The 19,055-nt window shown below is 31.0% G+C and overlaps 1 protein-coding gene across 1 annotated transcript; it reads right to left on the bottom strand.

Moving 5' to 3' along the window:
* Positions 1–526: 526 nt before the first annotated feature.
* LOC114400694 (probable protein S-acyltransferase 4) lies at positions 527–7,486 on the bottom strand. The gene is made up of 6 exons (XM_028363273.1): positions 6,835–7,486; positions 5,942–6,130; positions 4,716–5,024; positions 3,172–3,387; positions 1,470–2,060; positions 527–959 (listed from the first exon to the last, which is right to left on the bottom strand). Exons 1-5 carry the CDS (start codon positions 6,928–6,930, stop codon positions 1,506–1,508), a joined length of 1,365 nt encoding a protein of 454 aa, XP_028219074.1. The 5' UTR covers positions 6,931–7,486; the 3' UTR covers positions 527–959; positions 1,470–1,505.
* Between the last annotated feature and the right edge of the window lie 11,569 nt (positions 7,487–19,055).

Below are 19,055 nucleotides of genomic sequence, written 5' to 3' on the forward strand. Positions count from 1 at the left end.
TCCCAAGTGTTAGTACGACAATTCATTTAAATATTTAATAACACAAATAGAAGTGTGAACTTTTACTCCGTTCAGCTCCCTATTTATTTTTGTAAGGGAAGCAACATAGATTAGTTTGACTAAGCCAAAAGAAAAAAAAAAGGATTTTCATGGCTTTATTATTTCATAAAAATGAGGTGATTTAAATATAAAGAGTGTAATTATTGGTTATCAAATGAGTTGAGTGGGATGATCTATTTAACTGTGAGAAAATCTTTCAGACCAATGACAATCACAGTAACGCAAACGAATTTAGTCTCTGACTTAATATACTAAAGGATACCCTTGATAGAACAAAAAAAATGAATTGAATTGGATAAATCAATCAAAATAATTTTCCACCAAGTCAAACTGAACTGACATTTCCCTTTTTCTAATCCTAGATTAATTTTAATTAAGTGGTACGTTCCCTCAACAAATTATTTAGGATGACATCATTTTAGCTTTGTTCCTTCAATTGCATTGAAACATACCCAGCGAGGACCTAAGGAGAGAAAAAGATATAATCCTTAAAAAAAAAAATCAGTACACTACTTACAGATTCTAAATTTCTAGTGGTAAATAAAAAAATCATCCAATCTAGAGATCTTTAACAAAGGACCGAGTGGAAGAGATAGGCACACCTAGCACAGCACCTATCATAAACTGGTGCAGAAAATCTTTGTGCATTATTTTGAATGCAAGTGGCGTTTACAGCTTACAACAAACACTTGCCACACTTTTTATGCTAAAATTAGAGAGAAGTGTAGGTTCAATCTCCCCAATTCCAGCATGAATAGTATCAATGAACTTGCATGAGTCAGCACATTGGAAATTCTTACAAACCACAAATTGCTGCAACTATGGAAGTATGGAACCAAACTATCCTCAGTGTCTACTTCAAGGCACACAAGCAATCAAAGTGAAGACCATCAGCAAACCTGAAATAAAGGCCAATCAAGGAAGAGAAAACAGCTTAATAATAATGAAACTAAAATCATTCTTTTTGCATTACATTCTACATATTCAACGTGTGGGTAACTTTAGTTAGATTTTTTTCTTCCTAGTACAAAACCACGAGTATTCTCCATAGGAGACAATCCTGCTCGAGTTGAATAGAACTACAGTAGGTGACAACAGTCTTCCTCTGGGTATTTAATGCAGTTGCATACTCAAGACTTTAACTTGAGACCACTGATTAAACTGAAACAACCTCATTACAATTGATTCACGGACATATTTACGTTTTAGAATATGCACTTTAACTAGATTAGAGTATTGTTTTAGAACCATTTTACTTGATCTTAAGTCAGAATATGCACTTTTTATAACGATCAAACTTAAAGCAACATTTCATCCATGGAGACTTAAACCAGAGTATGGTTTTATGGGTTTCAAGCCAATACCCAAAATTTTTGGGAAGAAAAAAGGATGAAGAGTGAGAAGACAACCTCTTTGCATTGAAAACCAAAAGCTCGCATCGTGGCTTAATGTGAGTGATTCCTGTCATTGGTTTCCTTGATTGTATATGTTCCATCACCAGTAAAGTGCTTTTGGGTAGATTCTCTGACGTTTCCTCCAGCATGGGAGCTTTGCACAGACTCTTCCATTACATCTTCAGTTATGCTTTGGAAATTCAGAACTGTTTGAATGGATGTTCGGGCTGAATCTTTTGCATCATCTTCAATACTGTAGAATGGATCAAAAGAAGGCTGCCCGTCGTCATCTGCAAACTTCATGTCACCATCAAAATTATCAAAATCAAAATTTCGCAGAAGTTCAGGAACAGGCATACGTCCATCTTCTGCACGCATAGATCCCATTTCAATATCAATTTTCTCCTTTGGGGTCAAAATTCCATCCCCAATATTTGGAGTCAGAGACCCGACCATCATAAGTTCATCCTCCACAACAAATGATCGGAAATTATTCTTCGAATGGGGAATACTGGAACAAAGTGTTTCTTTAAGATTTCTGCATGATCCCCTATTGAATGGGTTCCCCTTCTTATCATATTGATATCGGAAGTTCTCATAAGTTGTCTGCATGACCACAAAGGCAAAAAGCCTAAATAATCTTCAACCAATAAACAACAATCTATAAAAATAATGGTCATGTGGACAAGACACTGAAGAACAGGATATACATATTACAGACAAGAGTCCCAGTAAGGTGCTTATTAAAAAATTAAAATCAACTCTAATAAACAGATCCTCTTTAAAATAGAAAGAAAAAAGGGGTTATATTAAAATGGCCAAACTCAACATGATGAAAGCATTAAAATCCTGAAGAGAACCTCAAGCCTGAATTGAGCATCACTATAGAAATAAGTTGCCAGGAAATAAGTAGGCAGGAAATAATGTCTTGAATTGCTTTCTATTTCCTAGTTATATTATATGTCATTTTCAAAGTTCATCACAAAAGCTACACAATCATGTTATTTAATTATTAGTACGATTTATTCAGCTGCCACAGATGTCAACTAGAGTCTAGATATCCCAATGTCATCAATAACTTGTCCATAGCTCACGCCAAAAAATATTTTTACCTTGAATAGTGGAAAATTAAAGATGAACTTGATTAATGTAGTCGCATTTAAGTTAAATATCTATTTCAAACTCAGCCACAGTACCTAGTGTTCAGTTATTGTCTCACCTTTTCTCCATTTGCCCTCCTCTTAGATAATAAATCTTTTTATCATTTCAATTATTATATTAATTTCATCCTCTTCTAGTATTGTATCCATTAAACTTCTAGTTTATTATACCAAAACCAGTGTGCCACTTACACAGATTAAAATTCATAATCTTCTAGTTTTTTTGTACCAAGCAGTTTCCCTTCACTAAATCCTGCTAAATTATATGTTCCTGCCAGTGTTACTCATTTGATGCTCAAATGTTGGCAACCATTGAAGCATATTTTTTGAGCTTTCAACTATATGAAGATTACCAGATAATGGTTAATCAATCGTTAGAATTTATGCATCTCTCACTTGAATAATAAATTAATATTAAACATTATAATTTTGTTTTATGTTAAATTGTAAGCAATACAATAGGATGAAGCAAAGAAAGAAAAATCCCAAAATCATGGTAAATAAAGAATCAGAAATGATTAAGAACTTTTTTACATTTTTTGAAGTAAAATAGTCACCTGATTTGTACAAATGAGATAGAAATGGAAAGCTGTGAGGCCACCAACAAACCAGACAGCTATGAAGCAGTATATTATCAGAAAATCTGATACATAATCATGTGTTATTGTCTTCCAAATGCCACTGTGGGCAATATTGATACAAGAGAATGCGAAGACATATATGCACAAACTGGTTGATGTCGAAATAAACATGAAGAAGTACCGATAGTTTCGCTGCAATTATGTCAGTATGTTAGAGAACTAGAACTTGTAAGAAATGAAATGAAGTAGAACATTAATTCATGTTGGTGTTTCTAACCAATTAAGCCAAGGAAAAGGGATCTCTAAGAAGAAGACACATTTAAACTGAACATTCTCCTCTCTCCCATCCTCTCCTTAAAGGATGGGAGGGAGTTACATGCAGCAAGACCTATCTAAAGGTGATACTCGTATCCTTTACCAACTAAAAATCAAAATGGTATTAAAAAACTACTGCCTAACTGTATACATGATTCAATGAAAACACTGAACATATTCTATGGGTAGGAGAACCTCATTCTCCTGCTTATTTCCTTATGCATGCCAGTTGTATTATTAGGAAAATGATACTATCGTCCATAATTAAACATTTCATTTTAGAGCTCTCATAGGTTTCCTAGTTTCAGCACCTTCAATTACTCATAGCTTCTGTTAGGGAAATGTGATTGGTCAAGAAAGCTCCAGCCACATAGTAGTAGCTTGTATCAGAAGTTTTGTAGTGTGCAAGGAGAAGATGCTAAGAGTTCATGATCATGGAAACATTAGACAATAAATCTAAATTAAATTATCTTCCACTGGAGGAGCATGGACATCCCATTATTAAGTAACATGTCAAATGTAGAACTTCCTCAATCCCAAATCTAGAATTTTTTTTTTGCATAACTACTTTTCAAGATTTTTATGAACTGATATTTGAGCAATAAGTCACTCAGTTCAAGGTAATCATCACTTTAATTAGACAATTTTTCAAAAAGGAATAGCATGCAGAGCCTAGAGGTCCTCAATTTTTCATGCATAATATGAAAATAACAAAATCCAAACCAGTGTTGTTAAATAGCGGCCAAGGTGCTGCCAGGGCAAAATGGCGTGGTGGATTTTTTGCCAGCCGCCACAGACAATTTGTGAATAGGAGCAATGGTGTGTTTATATGGCAGAATTTCAGCCTTCCACCATCCACCATTGATAACACTGATCCAAATTCCAAACATTCTTGTTCAAGTGTGAGGTTCGAGTGACAATTGATTAGATCTAAGTTTGGAGTGTTTAGAATGAAATTGTACATTCCAGTAAAAATATGTATGAAACCAACTAGTAACTTCGTCACTGCACTTCAAGAAACATCATACTAACTTCAGTACTTGTAATAGATTCAGAAGATCAACAATGTCTACTTTCAAGTTTATTCTATAAATCTTTTGAATTGATTTCCAAGAAGCATAAGAAAAAAGTTGTTGGATAAAACAATGTAACATTGTCTCATTGAAAGTTTCTAAATTTCACTTTTTACAGTATACTGGACTTACTATTCCAATGCACTGGCCAACCCAGGGACAGTGATGATCAAATCTCTGGACACAATTGTTGCATATAGAACAATGAGAAGTACGAGGAGGGCGATAAAGCAAGCACGTATCACAGAACTTTACTTTCACTATGTGACCATTAACAACAACATCTTTAGTTCGAGGTAGTTTCAGATGAGGGGTTGTGCCATTAATCCACTCCATGGAAGGGGTAGGTATATCACATGTTTCATCAAATTCAGGAGGTCTTGAATTTCTGGGGACAATTCCAGGATCTCTCCCAGAAGTCAAAAGGAGGAATATTAAATCCTGCACATGAGTTGTTAAACATATCAGCTTTTATTTTCAAAATAAGAAAGAGGCGCTCATCATAAGCTATGATGAAAGAATAAGATGATAAGGGATTAATGATCAACTAATCATGAGTATGAAATTGAAATAATGTCACCATATGACTTATCATGATATGGGTACTCTTGCGATGGACTTGTACTAGTTGAACTATATTAAAATTTGACCTTGAAAAAAATAAGTAGGAGTATTAGGATATTGTTTTAATGTTTTCTACAAAACTTGCTGACACATTAGCATTAGTCAGAGTGTTCTTTTCTCTCTTCTTTCCTTATAATCTCAAAATGGTATTAAAGCCTTTATATGACTCAGTGATCAAGAGTCTGATCATTGTTGCCCCTATTCTCCATAATCAAATTTTAATTTCAGTATCGCATCAAGTGAGCACGTATATAATCCATGGTGCATGAGGAGGCATGTAAGAGATATGAAACACTATTGGGCTTTTACCAAATGGCTTAAATTTTTAGGAAAGTTGGTCTTTCGTCATTGAAAAAAGTATTGAGTTTGGGGGAAAAGCTAGATATTTTGTCAAAACTAAGTTTGAAATATATTCATTTTTTCTTTATATAAAGCAGACGCACACTGCTTAAAATGACATTACAGGTCAGAAAATAAGAGAATCTGTAAATTTTGAAAAATTATTTTTCTTTTTATAACATTCAATATTATAATTTCTTACTGCCTATTACCTTAATCATATCTTACATATGCATTAGATAACCCCATGTGTATATAACTATGCATATTGAAAAATTGGTCAACAACTTTGTAACCGGAAAAAGATGAAACAGAAGGGAAAATGATAGAAAAAATGCATAGTTGAAGACTAGTTAAAGTAAACTCTCCAAGAATAAATTGCCAAGGGTATTTACCAAAACAGTGAGAATTGAACCCACAATCAATACAGGAAACCAGTAATCATGAATAAGACCATCGGTCTTCTTGATTTTAAGATATATCTTTACACAAAATGCAATTGCAGGTCCAGCAATTAGGAATGTTGTAAGAAACAGGGAAGCTACATCCGGACCAAAAACCAGCCTCCCACCACAGAAAAACTTCTGAAAGAAGTCAAACAAAGAAGAATTAGTGAAGTATAACATGCTTGTTATTGCTTCAAGATATCTAATCATTTCTAAATAATATATGTTTATTTCCAACCCAACACAACAAGGTAAAAACTTTCAGACGGTTGACATTTACAGACTCAAAAAATCCACTGCCATGTGAAAAATTATCTATTAAAATGAATAATTAACCATAAGAAAAGTGTTCCAATTGAAGTGGCACCAGTAACTCAACAGCTTCACAACATCAAGGATTTACATTCACATCCGCAGGAAAATGGGCATATGGGAAGGGAAGCAACAAGCATGCAAGATTAACCACACATTCGCAAGCATTAATTTTTTATCGTAATTTACCAGAAAAGCCAGTTTACCATTAACCCTCTCAAGCAAGCAATCATCAGTACACGTGAAGTTCTCAATCACAAAGCAACATTCATCACATTGAAAGAAACATCCTTAACAAGCCAACAAAAGGCCTCGATTTCACAACTAGGAAACAAAAATATATAATGACAGAAAAGGGAGGTCCAAAAACCACAACTTTTTCAACAAAACATAATTGAAACATAGACAATCAAGTACAAAGAATTAAAACAAAGATTGAATTGTGACCAAACATTCAATCAAATCACCATCAAAATCCAATATTGAGACATGAAAACCAATTCAAAACAAAAGTTGAGATAAAATCTCACGTTGCCTCCCCTCCAAACTTGATAAAGCCTTCTTTGTTTGTGAACCGAATTGCCAGAAGGAGAACCCCCCATTTGCGGAATTTTATTCCCAACCATGGCAGCAGCTGCACCTCGTTAGTCACCAAAACTCCCCTCTCTCTTTCACCAAACCCATAAAACCCAATTCAAGCCCCGACCCAGAAACGAAATCCTCTTAAAAATCCGAAATTTCCTTCTGGGGTTCCTCCAATTAGCCTCCTTATGCAGTGAAAAGGGACAATGCAGATGCAAGAGAGAAAGAGAGGACACAAAGAGACAGAGAGAGAGAGAAAGAAAGAGATGTTTGGTTTAGCTGTTGATGTTGGAATCGCAGCAATGGAGAATCAAGCTGTGACACCAAATCCAAACGGGAAAATTTGTGGGGTTGAAGGGATCATTGGAAGATGAGAATCTCCATGTCCCTTTTTCTAATCAATCCCTCAAAGTTTTCAAGTTTTCTTTTTCTTATTATTTTCTCTTTCTCTCTCCCTCTTCTTTTCTAAGTTTTTTTTTTTCTTGTTTCCTGTCTCTCTCTCTCTCTTTCTTTCTGTCTTTCTCCTTCGAATCCAAAGTGCTGACAGCTTTGGGGGGTTCTCGGACGGATTTCCCAATTCTTCGCGCGTAATGTTTCTTATTCGTTACAACACAGCATTATAAAATGCTTAGCCAAGGTATCAATGTTTTTTGTTTTTCTTCTTTTCAAAATACATTACCAATAATGAAATATACAAATTAATAAAATATTCATAAATACTTTCTTTATCGTTGATTATTAAACTTCGTAACAACTTTCGTATGAAGTAGTTTCTTCAGGGAAAAAAGTCATTTTAATACACTCGTACGATCAAAAGAGTTAAATTAATGTAAACACTTTTACATGGTAAGCTAATCAGAAATTGTGTAGACGTAATTCTTAAGGTAATTATTGTTAAGTTAACTAAATTTATTATATATTATATATAATAATTTGTGATGTGTAGACGTAATTCTTAAGGTAATTATTGTTAAGTTAACTAAATTTATTATATATAATAATTTGTGATTAAATAAGAGTGTAAAAAAAAATACATATATAATTTTTCATAAAAAAAGTAAAAAAGAATATAAATAATTTAAAATTGATATCAATTATATGATTTTAAAGTTATTCCATCACAAAAGATATATATGATGTTATAAATAATGAAACTTTTAATTATACCAATGACTTGCTTTAATTAACTTAAAATTTTACACGATGAATAAAAAATATATTTGTTTTTTATGAAATTAAAACAAAAAGACTTCTCAAAAGTCAAAAGGCACAACTCATGGTACTGAAAAAACAATTCAAATGCAACATAAATCTGGTTGGAAAAATTATTTTTAGAATCAAATATAATAATAATTATATTTTTAATTAGTATGTACAATGTACAGTTGGGAGGATAATGAGTAAACTAATTACAGTTATTGCCCCGTAAGTCTTACAAAGCACTTCAATGAATCTCTTCGACATGATATGATGTAACGAGTAGGGCAATTCTTACAAAAGTCAAAAAATGGATGAACCAAAAAACGAATAGAAAGATCTGAAGACTCTCTTATAAGCAATTCTTTCATGCATTGGTGTCGGAATTAGATCGCATGTGCTGCTGCGATAGGTTTGAACCAATTTGTTGATTTTTTTTCCTTTTTAAAATTGAAATAACATATAATTAATAATTATTAACAAACTCTAGTTCAATATTATTATGCTTGATAATTATATTTATTTATTTTCTAACTATAATTAGTAATGAATATCATTGTATGTTGTTGAACTTAAATGTTAGGATATATTTAGTTTCGTTTCATATGTTACTTTAATATTATATGTTTTTAATTAATGACATTTATGAGTGGAGTTTAGTTTTGATGAATATTATGTTCTTTTTTGTTTAATACTATTTAATATATTGTGTTGAAAATTAAAATAACATTATTTCGTTATTACTGGTTCAATCATAAATTTAACCACAATCAAAATATTAAATTTTAAACTAATGTTTTCACCAAATTGCATGGCTGCTCTAATTTTAATTAAAAAAAATTACTTTCGTATGATATTATGCATTTCTTTCTTTGATGAGAGCGGGGTAGCATTTATGTCCCCTAACTTACTCTCTCATCACAAGCTTTTTGTGCTTGAATGTTTTTTTTTTGAAAGAAAAAACAGAAATTTTATTCAATGATAGAAAGAACACTAGGTGTGTCCATCTATATGTTTTTTGTGCTTGAATTAGTCTCTTGTTTGCCCTTCTCCTGTTTCCTTAAATACCATTTTGTTTTTCTTGTTTACATAAGACACATAACCTTCGAAAATGTACCAACTACGACGGGAAGTAGGTGAAATATTTAAATAAGCATTATCAATGGGTGAAATTCTTTAATTATATTTTTGTTCTGAACATATATGTAGATGACCACAAATTTACATATAAATTTTATTTTGAAATAATATTAATTATGAGTTTTTATCTTTTATTTGTTTTCATGTGTCTAACATTATTATTTCATCTACTATCAAAACTTTCTACCTGCCCGGTAAGCAATGAAACACCAATAAATGTTTAAAAAAGAAAGTAGAATTTTATAGTCCGTTTGTGTTTAAAATAATGCTGTAGAATTAACCAATTCTAACTAATAATTACTCCATCAAGTGATTTATTAATAAAGAGGATGTAAGACCAGTTGTATTTCTATAAATAAAAAAAAAGAGAGCACTGGTGAATAGTGATCTTGATTGAACATATAAAATTTTATAGTATAATTTGTGACGGTTAAACTTACGTACGTAAAATTTATTAATTTATAGTATTTTATAAAGAACTTCTGTTGAATAGACTTGGGAACCAACTTTAAGCACTGCATAACATACAGATATACTAGAAGTCTCCTAATTAAAGCATCTTTATAGTACGATTACTTTTTCATTTATGCAAATAGTTTTCGTATTTAATTTCTTGATGATTTATTATGATTTTATGAAGGTGCTTAAATGAACAAAAGTGAGTGGATTGACTTGCTTTGAAGAAACATAAATGTTATCAACTTATCATGGATGGGTAATCAATTTGTAATTAATAAAATAAGTGGAGATGATGTATATAATAATGTATACATGCACACATTGGTAATGGTGGGTGCCATGAATGTCCAAGTCGTCGAAATTACCAAGAGAAAAAGAATTTTCTTCGCGATAAGGAATGTCTAGAATATGCTTTTATAGATCAAATCACCACATAGTAGACAAGCAGATAGCATGGCAATGGAATGATATATTATTATATAACTTATCTAACTATATACTATGCTTTGAAGAAGCTGGCATTTGACACAACGTGGCATCCAATAGCAACCAACTAAAACTTGCTCGGTTAAGTTTCAAACTTCAATTTCCAACTCACAAATAGTAATATAGTAGTGACATTTTCTTTTTCTTTTTGTCTTGTTTTGGTGTATGTTATCCATTAAAAAGTGGCTCTTAAGGTCAAACGTAAAATAATATGATTGTTGCTCCTAGGAATTAAAGACATACATCCTGACAGATTTTAATATCTAATTAAAGGGGCACATTAAGATTAATAAAATGAGATTTAAAACAAAAACGGGTATATCTGCAGATAAAACGGCAAGCGAACATGTCATTGAACTTGAAAATTACTATAAGAAAAGCACGCAATAGAATGAAAAATTCAGTGTCTATCATGATACTGAGGTTGGTGCAACTTTTCAAATTCTATTTTAATTTCTAAAATTTTAACATAAAAATAGTTAGTGTTAGCCAAATTAGTGTCGATTTGGTTGACGCTAATTTTATGTATGATAAATGTTTGATTTGAAAATAACATCAACTTTAGTGTCAACTTGAATGATGCTAGGTATTAAACTTGCGTATCGTTGTTGTCTTCTTCCTTCGCTTATTCTTTCATTTCCTTGATCATTCTTCTCTCTTGGTCATCAACCTCACGGTAGAGAAGTCATTGTCAACACAATTAAGTGAGGTTCGAAGTCCTCTCATTTGTTTTTTCTTGTTCACACACACTTTGTCTTAATCCTCTTTGGTAGCACCCCTAAGCCTCAGTCATTACCGCAAATGAGTGATTGCCCTTATCTCCTAAAGTGATTGTATTTTGTATGTTCGATTAGGTTTTAGTGCTTAATATTTTTTTTGTCCCTAAATTTTTTTGAATTTCACTTTTAGTTCTGAAACCAAAAATCCATCAGTCTTAGGTTCATTTAATAATAATTTTGATCTTTCAAATTACGAAGATAGTAAAAAAATAATAATTATAAATGATCATGTTATTTTTTTCTCTAGAACTTAATTTAACAAAAAATAAATAAATAGATGTTTCCCATTTTTTATTTTTCATATAATAAATATAAACATTCAATATTACTTTTTTCTCTCCATTTTTCAATCTTTTCCCTACTATATATACTATGTTAAAATAATATTACAAAAATTAAATGTATGTTTATATTTATCGAAAAATTAAAAATTAGACGAACATAAATGTGGATTATAAATTATAGTAAGACCAAAAGTGCAATTAACCAACAAGTTATTATATCATACATTTAATTTCTCTTACAACTCATTTCTAATTCTTTTTTTTTTATCTTTCTCTTTGTTTTTTTTCTTCATATTTGCTAGTTTGTGTTCTTTTATTTTTCCGATGTACATTTAACATCTTTCGTCCCATAACAATGTCATGTTGGTAATTTTTACAAATGTTTAATGTTTTTATACATTTGTATTTTTAATTTGTATTTCTATCATGAAGATTGCGACTATTTTTCATCATTGTCATTGATAACGTATTTTGAGAGAAAAAACATTGGAATCATACTATTAATTGGTAATGTGTTTTGAGAGAGACATTATGCGCACAAGAGCTGCAAAGAATTAGCAAATGCCAGTTCCAACACCATTAACAACAACAAAACCAAACATTTGTTTCTCTTTATCTCTTTTTATTTTTCATTTGCATTGTCCCTTTTAACAATAAAAGGAGGCTAATTGGAGGAACCCAGAAGAAAATTTTATATTTCGAAGAGAATTCTAATTCTGGGTCGGGACTTGAATTGGGTTTTACTAGTTTTTGGTGACACGACGTGAGAATCTGAACTTTTATTTTAAATTGGTTTTTATGACTCAAATTTGGATTATATGATGATTTGATTGCATGTTTGGTCACAATTTAATCTCAATTTGAACTTGTCTTGTTTGCCGTTGTTTCAAATAAAAAAATTCGTATTTTTTTTCTAATTGTGGAATTTAGCACTTTCTTTGGCAGGGTAAGGATGTTTCAACATGAATGTTGCTTTATAATTGGAAGCTTTGTGTGTGCAGTTTACTTTAGAGGGTTGATGGTAATTTGGCTTTGTAAATCACAAACAAATATTAGTGATTACAAATGTGTGGTTGATCTTGCATGATTGTTTTCCCCCTTCTTATATATCCATTTTTCTTGCATATGTGAATGTAAATCCATGATGTTTTGGTATTTTGAAGTCGTTAGGGTACTAATGCCACTTCATTTGGAAAGCTTTTCATAAGACAGTAATTTCATTTCAATAGATAAATTTTAACATGGCTGTGAATTTTTTAAGCTTGTAAATGTCTACCGCCTCAAAGCTTTAACCTTGTTGTATTGGGTTGAAAACAAATGTATATTATTTTGGTGTGATTAGATATCTTGAAGCAAAGACAACCATGTTATACTTTACCAAATCTTCTTTTGTTTGACTTCTTTCAGAAGTCTTTCTGTGGTGGGAGGCTAGTATTTGGTGCTGATGCATCTAGCTTGCATGTTAAAACTTTCCTAATTGTCATACCTGCAATTACATTTTGTGTAAAGGCATATCTTAAAACCAAGAAGGCCATTGATCATGATCATTGGTATCCTGTAATTATTGTCGGTTCGGTTTTCACTGTTTTGGTAAATACCTTTTGTAGTTTGTCCTGGGAGATTTTATAGAAACTAGTCTTCAACATTCTTTCTGTCATGTTCCCTTTATCTTTATCTTTTTTCAGCTACAAAAATTGAAAGCCAAAAATGTCTAACATGTAAATTTGTATACACATAGGGTTATCTAATGCATAAGGTATGATTAAGATAATGGGCGTTAAGAAATTATAATATTGAATATTACAAAAGAAAAACTTATTTTGCAAAACTTATAGATCTTTTTTTTTAATTGTAATGTTATTTAAGTAGTGTCCATTTACTTCATTATTTATGAGGAAAAATAAATGCATTTCTAACTGTTTAGTTTTGATCAAACTTTTTTTTCTCTATAACTTGAATACAATGATAAAACATCAACTTTCCTAAAAATTTAAGCCATTTGGTAAAAGCCTAAGAATGTTTTATATCTCCCACTTACCTTCTCATGCAAGATCCCTTATTCCCCTTGCAATGCATCATGGGATTATATACATGTCCACTTGATGCCATGCTGAAATTAAAATTTGATTATGGAGAAAAAAGACAATGATTAAACTCTGTCACTCTTGATCAGGCTCTAATACCGTTTTGAGATTATAAGGAAAAGAAGGAAAATATAGAAAACAAAGATTAGAGAAAAGAAGAATTTTGCTAATAATGTGTTAGTATGTTACATAGAGAACAATTACCTAATACACATATTTATTATATTCAAGGTAAAGTGAATATGGCATAACAGTACAAGCCTAACTAATAATACTTACCATGATAAGTCTTGTCAAATATAATAATGTTATTTCATTTTCATACTCATGATTGGTTGATCCTTGATCCTTTTTCATTTTATTATTTCTTATGATGAGCTATCATTTCTTATTTTGAAAATAAAAAGTGATATTTTGACAATTTATGTGCAGGATTTAATATTCCTTGTCTTGACTTCTGGGACAGATCCTCGAATTCTCCCTAGAAATTCAAGACTTCCTAATTTTGACTCTTCCATGGAGTGCATTAGTGACACAATCTCTTATTCGTAACTACCGATAACTAAAGATGTTATTATTAATGGTTTCATAGTGAAATTAAAGTTCTGTGATATGTGATCGCTTTGTCGCCTTCTGAGTACTTATCATTCTTCTATATGCAACTATTGTGTCCAGGAACATCATCATCATTGTGGCTTTGTTGGCCACTTGGCCAGTACATTGGAATAGTAAGCCCATTATAACAAGTTCATAAACTTTCAAGGAGATAATACTACATATTATTATCCAACAACAATGTTTTTATGTTACATGGAAATAAGTGTGAAAGGATTATAGAATAACTTGAGAGTAAACATCATTAATTTTTGGATCTATTGAATGACTATAATTTATCTGGTGATTAAAGTATGTGTTTGAAATACATTGATGAAGTTAGTAACTTGTTTCACTATCATACATCTATTTATTCCGATGTAATTTCTTTATGTTGTAAAGTATAAATAATACAATTTAATTTTTATCTTTAATTAGCCTATGAAAATTAGTGGGCACTTTGGAATTGTGAAGTTTTTAGTCTCTTGAGGTTCCTAAATTAATGTTATAAAATTCATAAATAGGAATTATTTACTCCACTTTTAAATTATCATATTAGAAATAAAATTTACTTTTTAATTTTCTACTTTCAAATCTTCCTAGTTTTCAAGTTGATACCAAAGCTCTTATCATCTTGGGTCTTTTGCTTTTGCATCTCAATTTTTTACACCTTCTTAACAAGAGGTTTGGGATGCCTTTTCTTAGTATTGAGTTATGAGTCTAACTTAATCCGATAAAATTAAATTATAAAGAGAGTTTTCCTTCACTTATATACATTATTTTGGTCTCATCACTAGTCATTTTGGGATCTCCAACAGACACATTTCTCATGTCGAGGATTAGACATTTAGAGCTTGAAATTTTCTGGATTGAACATCTATGGATGGTCTCGACATATGCACATAGTTTGATTGTAACCAAATAGTGAGTGACACAATAGGTCTAACAATAATTACTAGAATAGACTCTGATATCATCTTAGAATTTAAATTTAAACCTAACTCAACTCTACAAAATTGACATATAAGTTGAGGGTTTCCCAACACCTTCTTTGCACATGTTGATTTAGACCCACTCGACATTGTCCATAACTACCATTCATTGTTATCTAAAAAAATAGTTAATGTTTGTTAACTCATTGACAAGTGTATCAATTTGTCACAAGTAGTAAAGTAAAACGAAAGTCCGAGTGTCAAGTCTAGGGAATTTATTTATACTTAGATTTGTGCAAATCCAATTTTCAAAAAATTGATAGAGTAAAAGAGATAAGGAATTGTAAGTGAGAAATTAAAGGAGAAAGTAAAAGACAAAAAGACAAGAAATAAAAAATAATGTAAATGCGAGAGATGAATTCAGAATGCATATGTGTTGGGGCTTAGCATATCAAAATTACTTGTGATGCAATGTTAATAATTTTTCTCTATCTAATGTTATTTCAGTTTTTAGTAGCATCTACTATGATACTCTATCTTTGGTTCTCCGCATGAAGAGCCTAATTTATATATTTTCTCTCTCAAATTCCTTTGCAAAGATGAAATAGTAAATTGCATTAAGATTAAAGATGCATGAAATAGGCTAAACAAATATCACTCTATTCCAAGACATGATTTCATTTAGATGCCATTTCCCATTTCTCTAGAAAATAATCATTTTCCAATGCATTATTTTCTAAACAATAAATGAGCATAAGTGATCAAACCACAATCAATAACAATAAAGCACATAAAAGAACAATAAAAATTGGAATTGCATTAAATAGATAGTAAGAAAAAAATTACTCCCTCCGTTTCAAAATACATGTCCATTTTGGAGAAATTTTTTGTTTCAAAATACATGTCCATTTGATAGTTTAAGGATGCATTTTGACTATTTTGCCCTTGCCTACTAATTAATTGGATTCTAGTTTTTTGTCCACAATAATTAATTCCCATTTTGACTATTTTGCCCTTGCCTACTAATTAAGAAAATGAGAGTACATACCAGTTATGTGAGTGTTGCTTTCTTCTCCTGTAGCAAAGTTTTCTTCCTCACCATTTAAATCATGTAGTTCTTGATTTAAATCAAACAATGGCTCTTCATTTAAATCAAACAATGGTTCTTCATTTAAATCAAATGGAAAAGCATTGAGATCCATAGCAAAATTTTGTTCTTCATTAATAATATAAATTTGATCAATGAGTACCTAACTCTTATATATACTGAAATTATAAGTGTTTTTGAAAAAATGGTGGGAAATACAAATTTTAATTTAACTTTGGTGGTAAACATTTTAAGATTAGAGTATAATTAATAATGGAGGGAAGTTTTTTCAATTGAGTTTTAAAAAACTTTGATAACCGAACTATGCCAATTGAGCTTTTCAATACCGAAGCAAAAATAATGCCATTTAGTAGTATTGGTATTGCCAGTATGTATTGGTATTGTAATTTGATTAACTTTAATTAATTTTGGTATTGGGAGTAATTATGAGGTGGGATAAATAAATATAAAATGGAGAAAATAAAGGACAAGGGTAAAATAGGAACTTTTGTGTCAAATTAGCCTGTCCTTGGTTACCGCAATTTCTCAAAAATGGACATGTATTTTGAAACTGAGGGAGTATATTACAAGAGTTTGGTCTGTCAGACTCCCAACAATGGGGTTTAGCCTCTTATTTTTATGAGAGACTTTACACTTTAGGGGTTGTGGGGATGGAAGAAGAAAAGGGATGGATAAAGGAAGAGGGGAGAATGGCTAAAGAAGGAGTGGTTCCCCTATTAGAGATGTTCAGGCTTCAAGTGTATTCAACAAAGAGTTCTGAGTCTCGATGTGTCTTTTTCTTTTACTTCCTACTCCTTTTATAGGCCTAAGGTAGTTCAAAATTCACGTGACCTCGCGCTAAGTGTGCCCTTCTGGGCTTAGCGGGTATGGCGGTGTGATCACATGCTGAGTGCGGCAGCGTCTGGGCTTATCGTGTATGGCAATGATCACGTGCTTAGCGCGGGATTCGCGCTAAGCACGCCTTTGGACTTCTTCGCATTAAACTCGAGTTGGCCGCTAAACGAGTTGACATGCTAAGCGAGCTGTCCTAATCTTTAACTTTTTCTTCAAGGCTTTGCATCAATTTTCCTTCAAAGCACTTGTAATTTTTCTTCTTTTGACTCTTGCTGGTCAAGAATTAAAATGATATTAAAATTCTCATTATTCCATTAAAAACAATAGTAAAGTAGAGGAATTTTAATCATTCTTAGTCAAAATTGATTATCAATTAAACCCATTTTTCACAATTATTAGTATTCATTATCATTATTCATCACTTTTTTTCATCTTCTTTGTTCACTATCATTTCTTTCAAATGGAAAGCCTACAAACTCTTAAAGACTTTCTTAGTAAGCCTTTTGATGAACATTCTCTAGCTATGACTAGTAAGAGTTCTAGCTTGTTATCCTTTAATGCTTCTAATAATACTATACATATTTGGATTGGGACTTTGGAGCTACTACTCATATGACACATTATCTTAATTTTTTATGTTACACTTCTTAATCACCTAGTAAACACCATATAAATATTTCTAACAGGTCATAAATCTTTGTTATTGGTTGTGGTAACATTCAACATCAACAATCTCTTCACTTGAAAAATGTGCTCTATATTCTAAGATATTTCAGTGGGGAGAATGATTGGACTGGGGTGGGTTATGTTGTTTGAAACATGATAAATAAATAAAAAGTGATGTGGTGCATCAAGTTTCTTCTTCATGTCATCAAACAAGCTCAAAATTTGCAAACACTTTAATATGGCTTCAACATAGGTGTCTTGACCATCATCCTTTAGTATTATTAAGTCTTTTATCCTTCCTTATTTTGCTATTCAGGCCTTTCACTGTGAAGTCTATTAATTTGCTAAGCACCATTGTTCATTTTTTCCTCTTATAGTAATAATAAAAGTGTTAAACCATATAATCTTGTTCGTATTTATGTGTGAGATCATGTGTTTGTTTGTAACATTTCTAGTGCTAAATAATTTGTTTCCTTTATTAATGATTGCACTCGAGTAACATGAATTAATCTATTTTCTCAACATATTTATTTCATTATTATAGTTGAAACTTTGAGATGTTCCATGCATGCATGGTTGTTGTTCCCCTTCCCATATGCCAATTTTCCTACATATGTGAATACCAATGATGTTTTAATATTGTGACTTGTGAGTTTGCTGAGGTATCGGTGCCACATTCATTGGAACATTTTTCTTTCCGTCAAAATTTCAGTTCTAAATTTTGACATGGTTGTTGAACTTTTCAACATGTAAATGTCTACCATCTAAAAGCTTTTTTAGTTTTATTAAAAAAAATATTAGTAATCAGTAGAAAGTTTAATAATATAAGTATCAACAATGATAGTTTAAAAAAGTATCAATAATGATGATATCATCCTTTTTTTAAAAAAATGTTCAAAATCGTGCCCCAAAATCAAAATTGACCAGGTTTCAAAAAAACATACATCCATATTTGAATGTGTATTTTATTGATGTTGACATTTCATTGATATTGTAAGTAAATCATGATTTCATAGACGAAGATCAGTTGCTTAACAATCTGGAAGATGAAGAGCAAGAAGGCATTTTTTTATTTTAGCATAGGAATTAACAATGTAATTATTGTAGTTATGGATAGATAATGAAATGTCTATTGCTAACATTGAAGTAAAAGAATAGATGAATGTTATTGACTTAATGGGTCTAATTCAATTAATTAAGTCGCGTGTGTGATACATTATATATGGATTTTTTGGAAGATAAATACTACTAACTTTTTTAACATACTTTTTTTTAATTAATTTTTTTATTATTGGACAAAATTATTGAAAAGAAAATTATTAGCAACACAATTGTTAACATTTTTTAATATTCACTCTATTTGATTAAATTTCTTTGAAAACTATAAAATTAAGAAAGCAACTTAGTAAATGAAAAGTGGAATTCACAAGAAAAAATGTGATTTCTAATCCATTTTAATCAAGGGTAAAAGGTGTGTCCAAAAGATTAGGTGATTGAATTTTTGTTTGAATCCTAATAAATTTTTTAATGTTTTGGTCCCTAGTAAAATTGTGAGTTTTTCATTAAATATGATTGAAGACTTTTGTAAAAAATAAAAATAAGATGT

The sequence above is a fragment of the Glycine soja genome, chromosome 19 (assembly GCF_004193775.1).
Source record: "Glycine soja cultivar W05 chromosome 19, ASM419377v2, whole genome shotgun sequence".
NCBI lineage: Eukaryota > Viridiplantae > Streptophyta > Magnoliopsida > Fabales > Fabaceae > Glycine > Glycine soja.

Bases quoted from the DNA above. Each gene is read 5' to 3' on its own strand.
- LOC114400694 (XM_028363273.1), bottom strand. From the start codon at position 6,930: ATGGTTGGGAATAAAATTCCGCAAATGGGGGGTTCTCCTTCTGGCAAT. The intron at 6,131-6,834 runs GTGAGATTTTAT...GACTTCTTTCAG, and splicing joins AAGTTTGGAGGGGAGGCAAC to AAGTTTTTCTGTGGTGGGAG. The intron at 2,061-3,171 runs GTGACTATTTTA...GTGGTCATGCAG, and splicing joins ATCTCATTTGTACAAATCAG to ACAACTTATGAGAACTTCCG.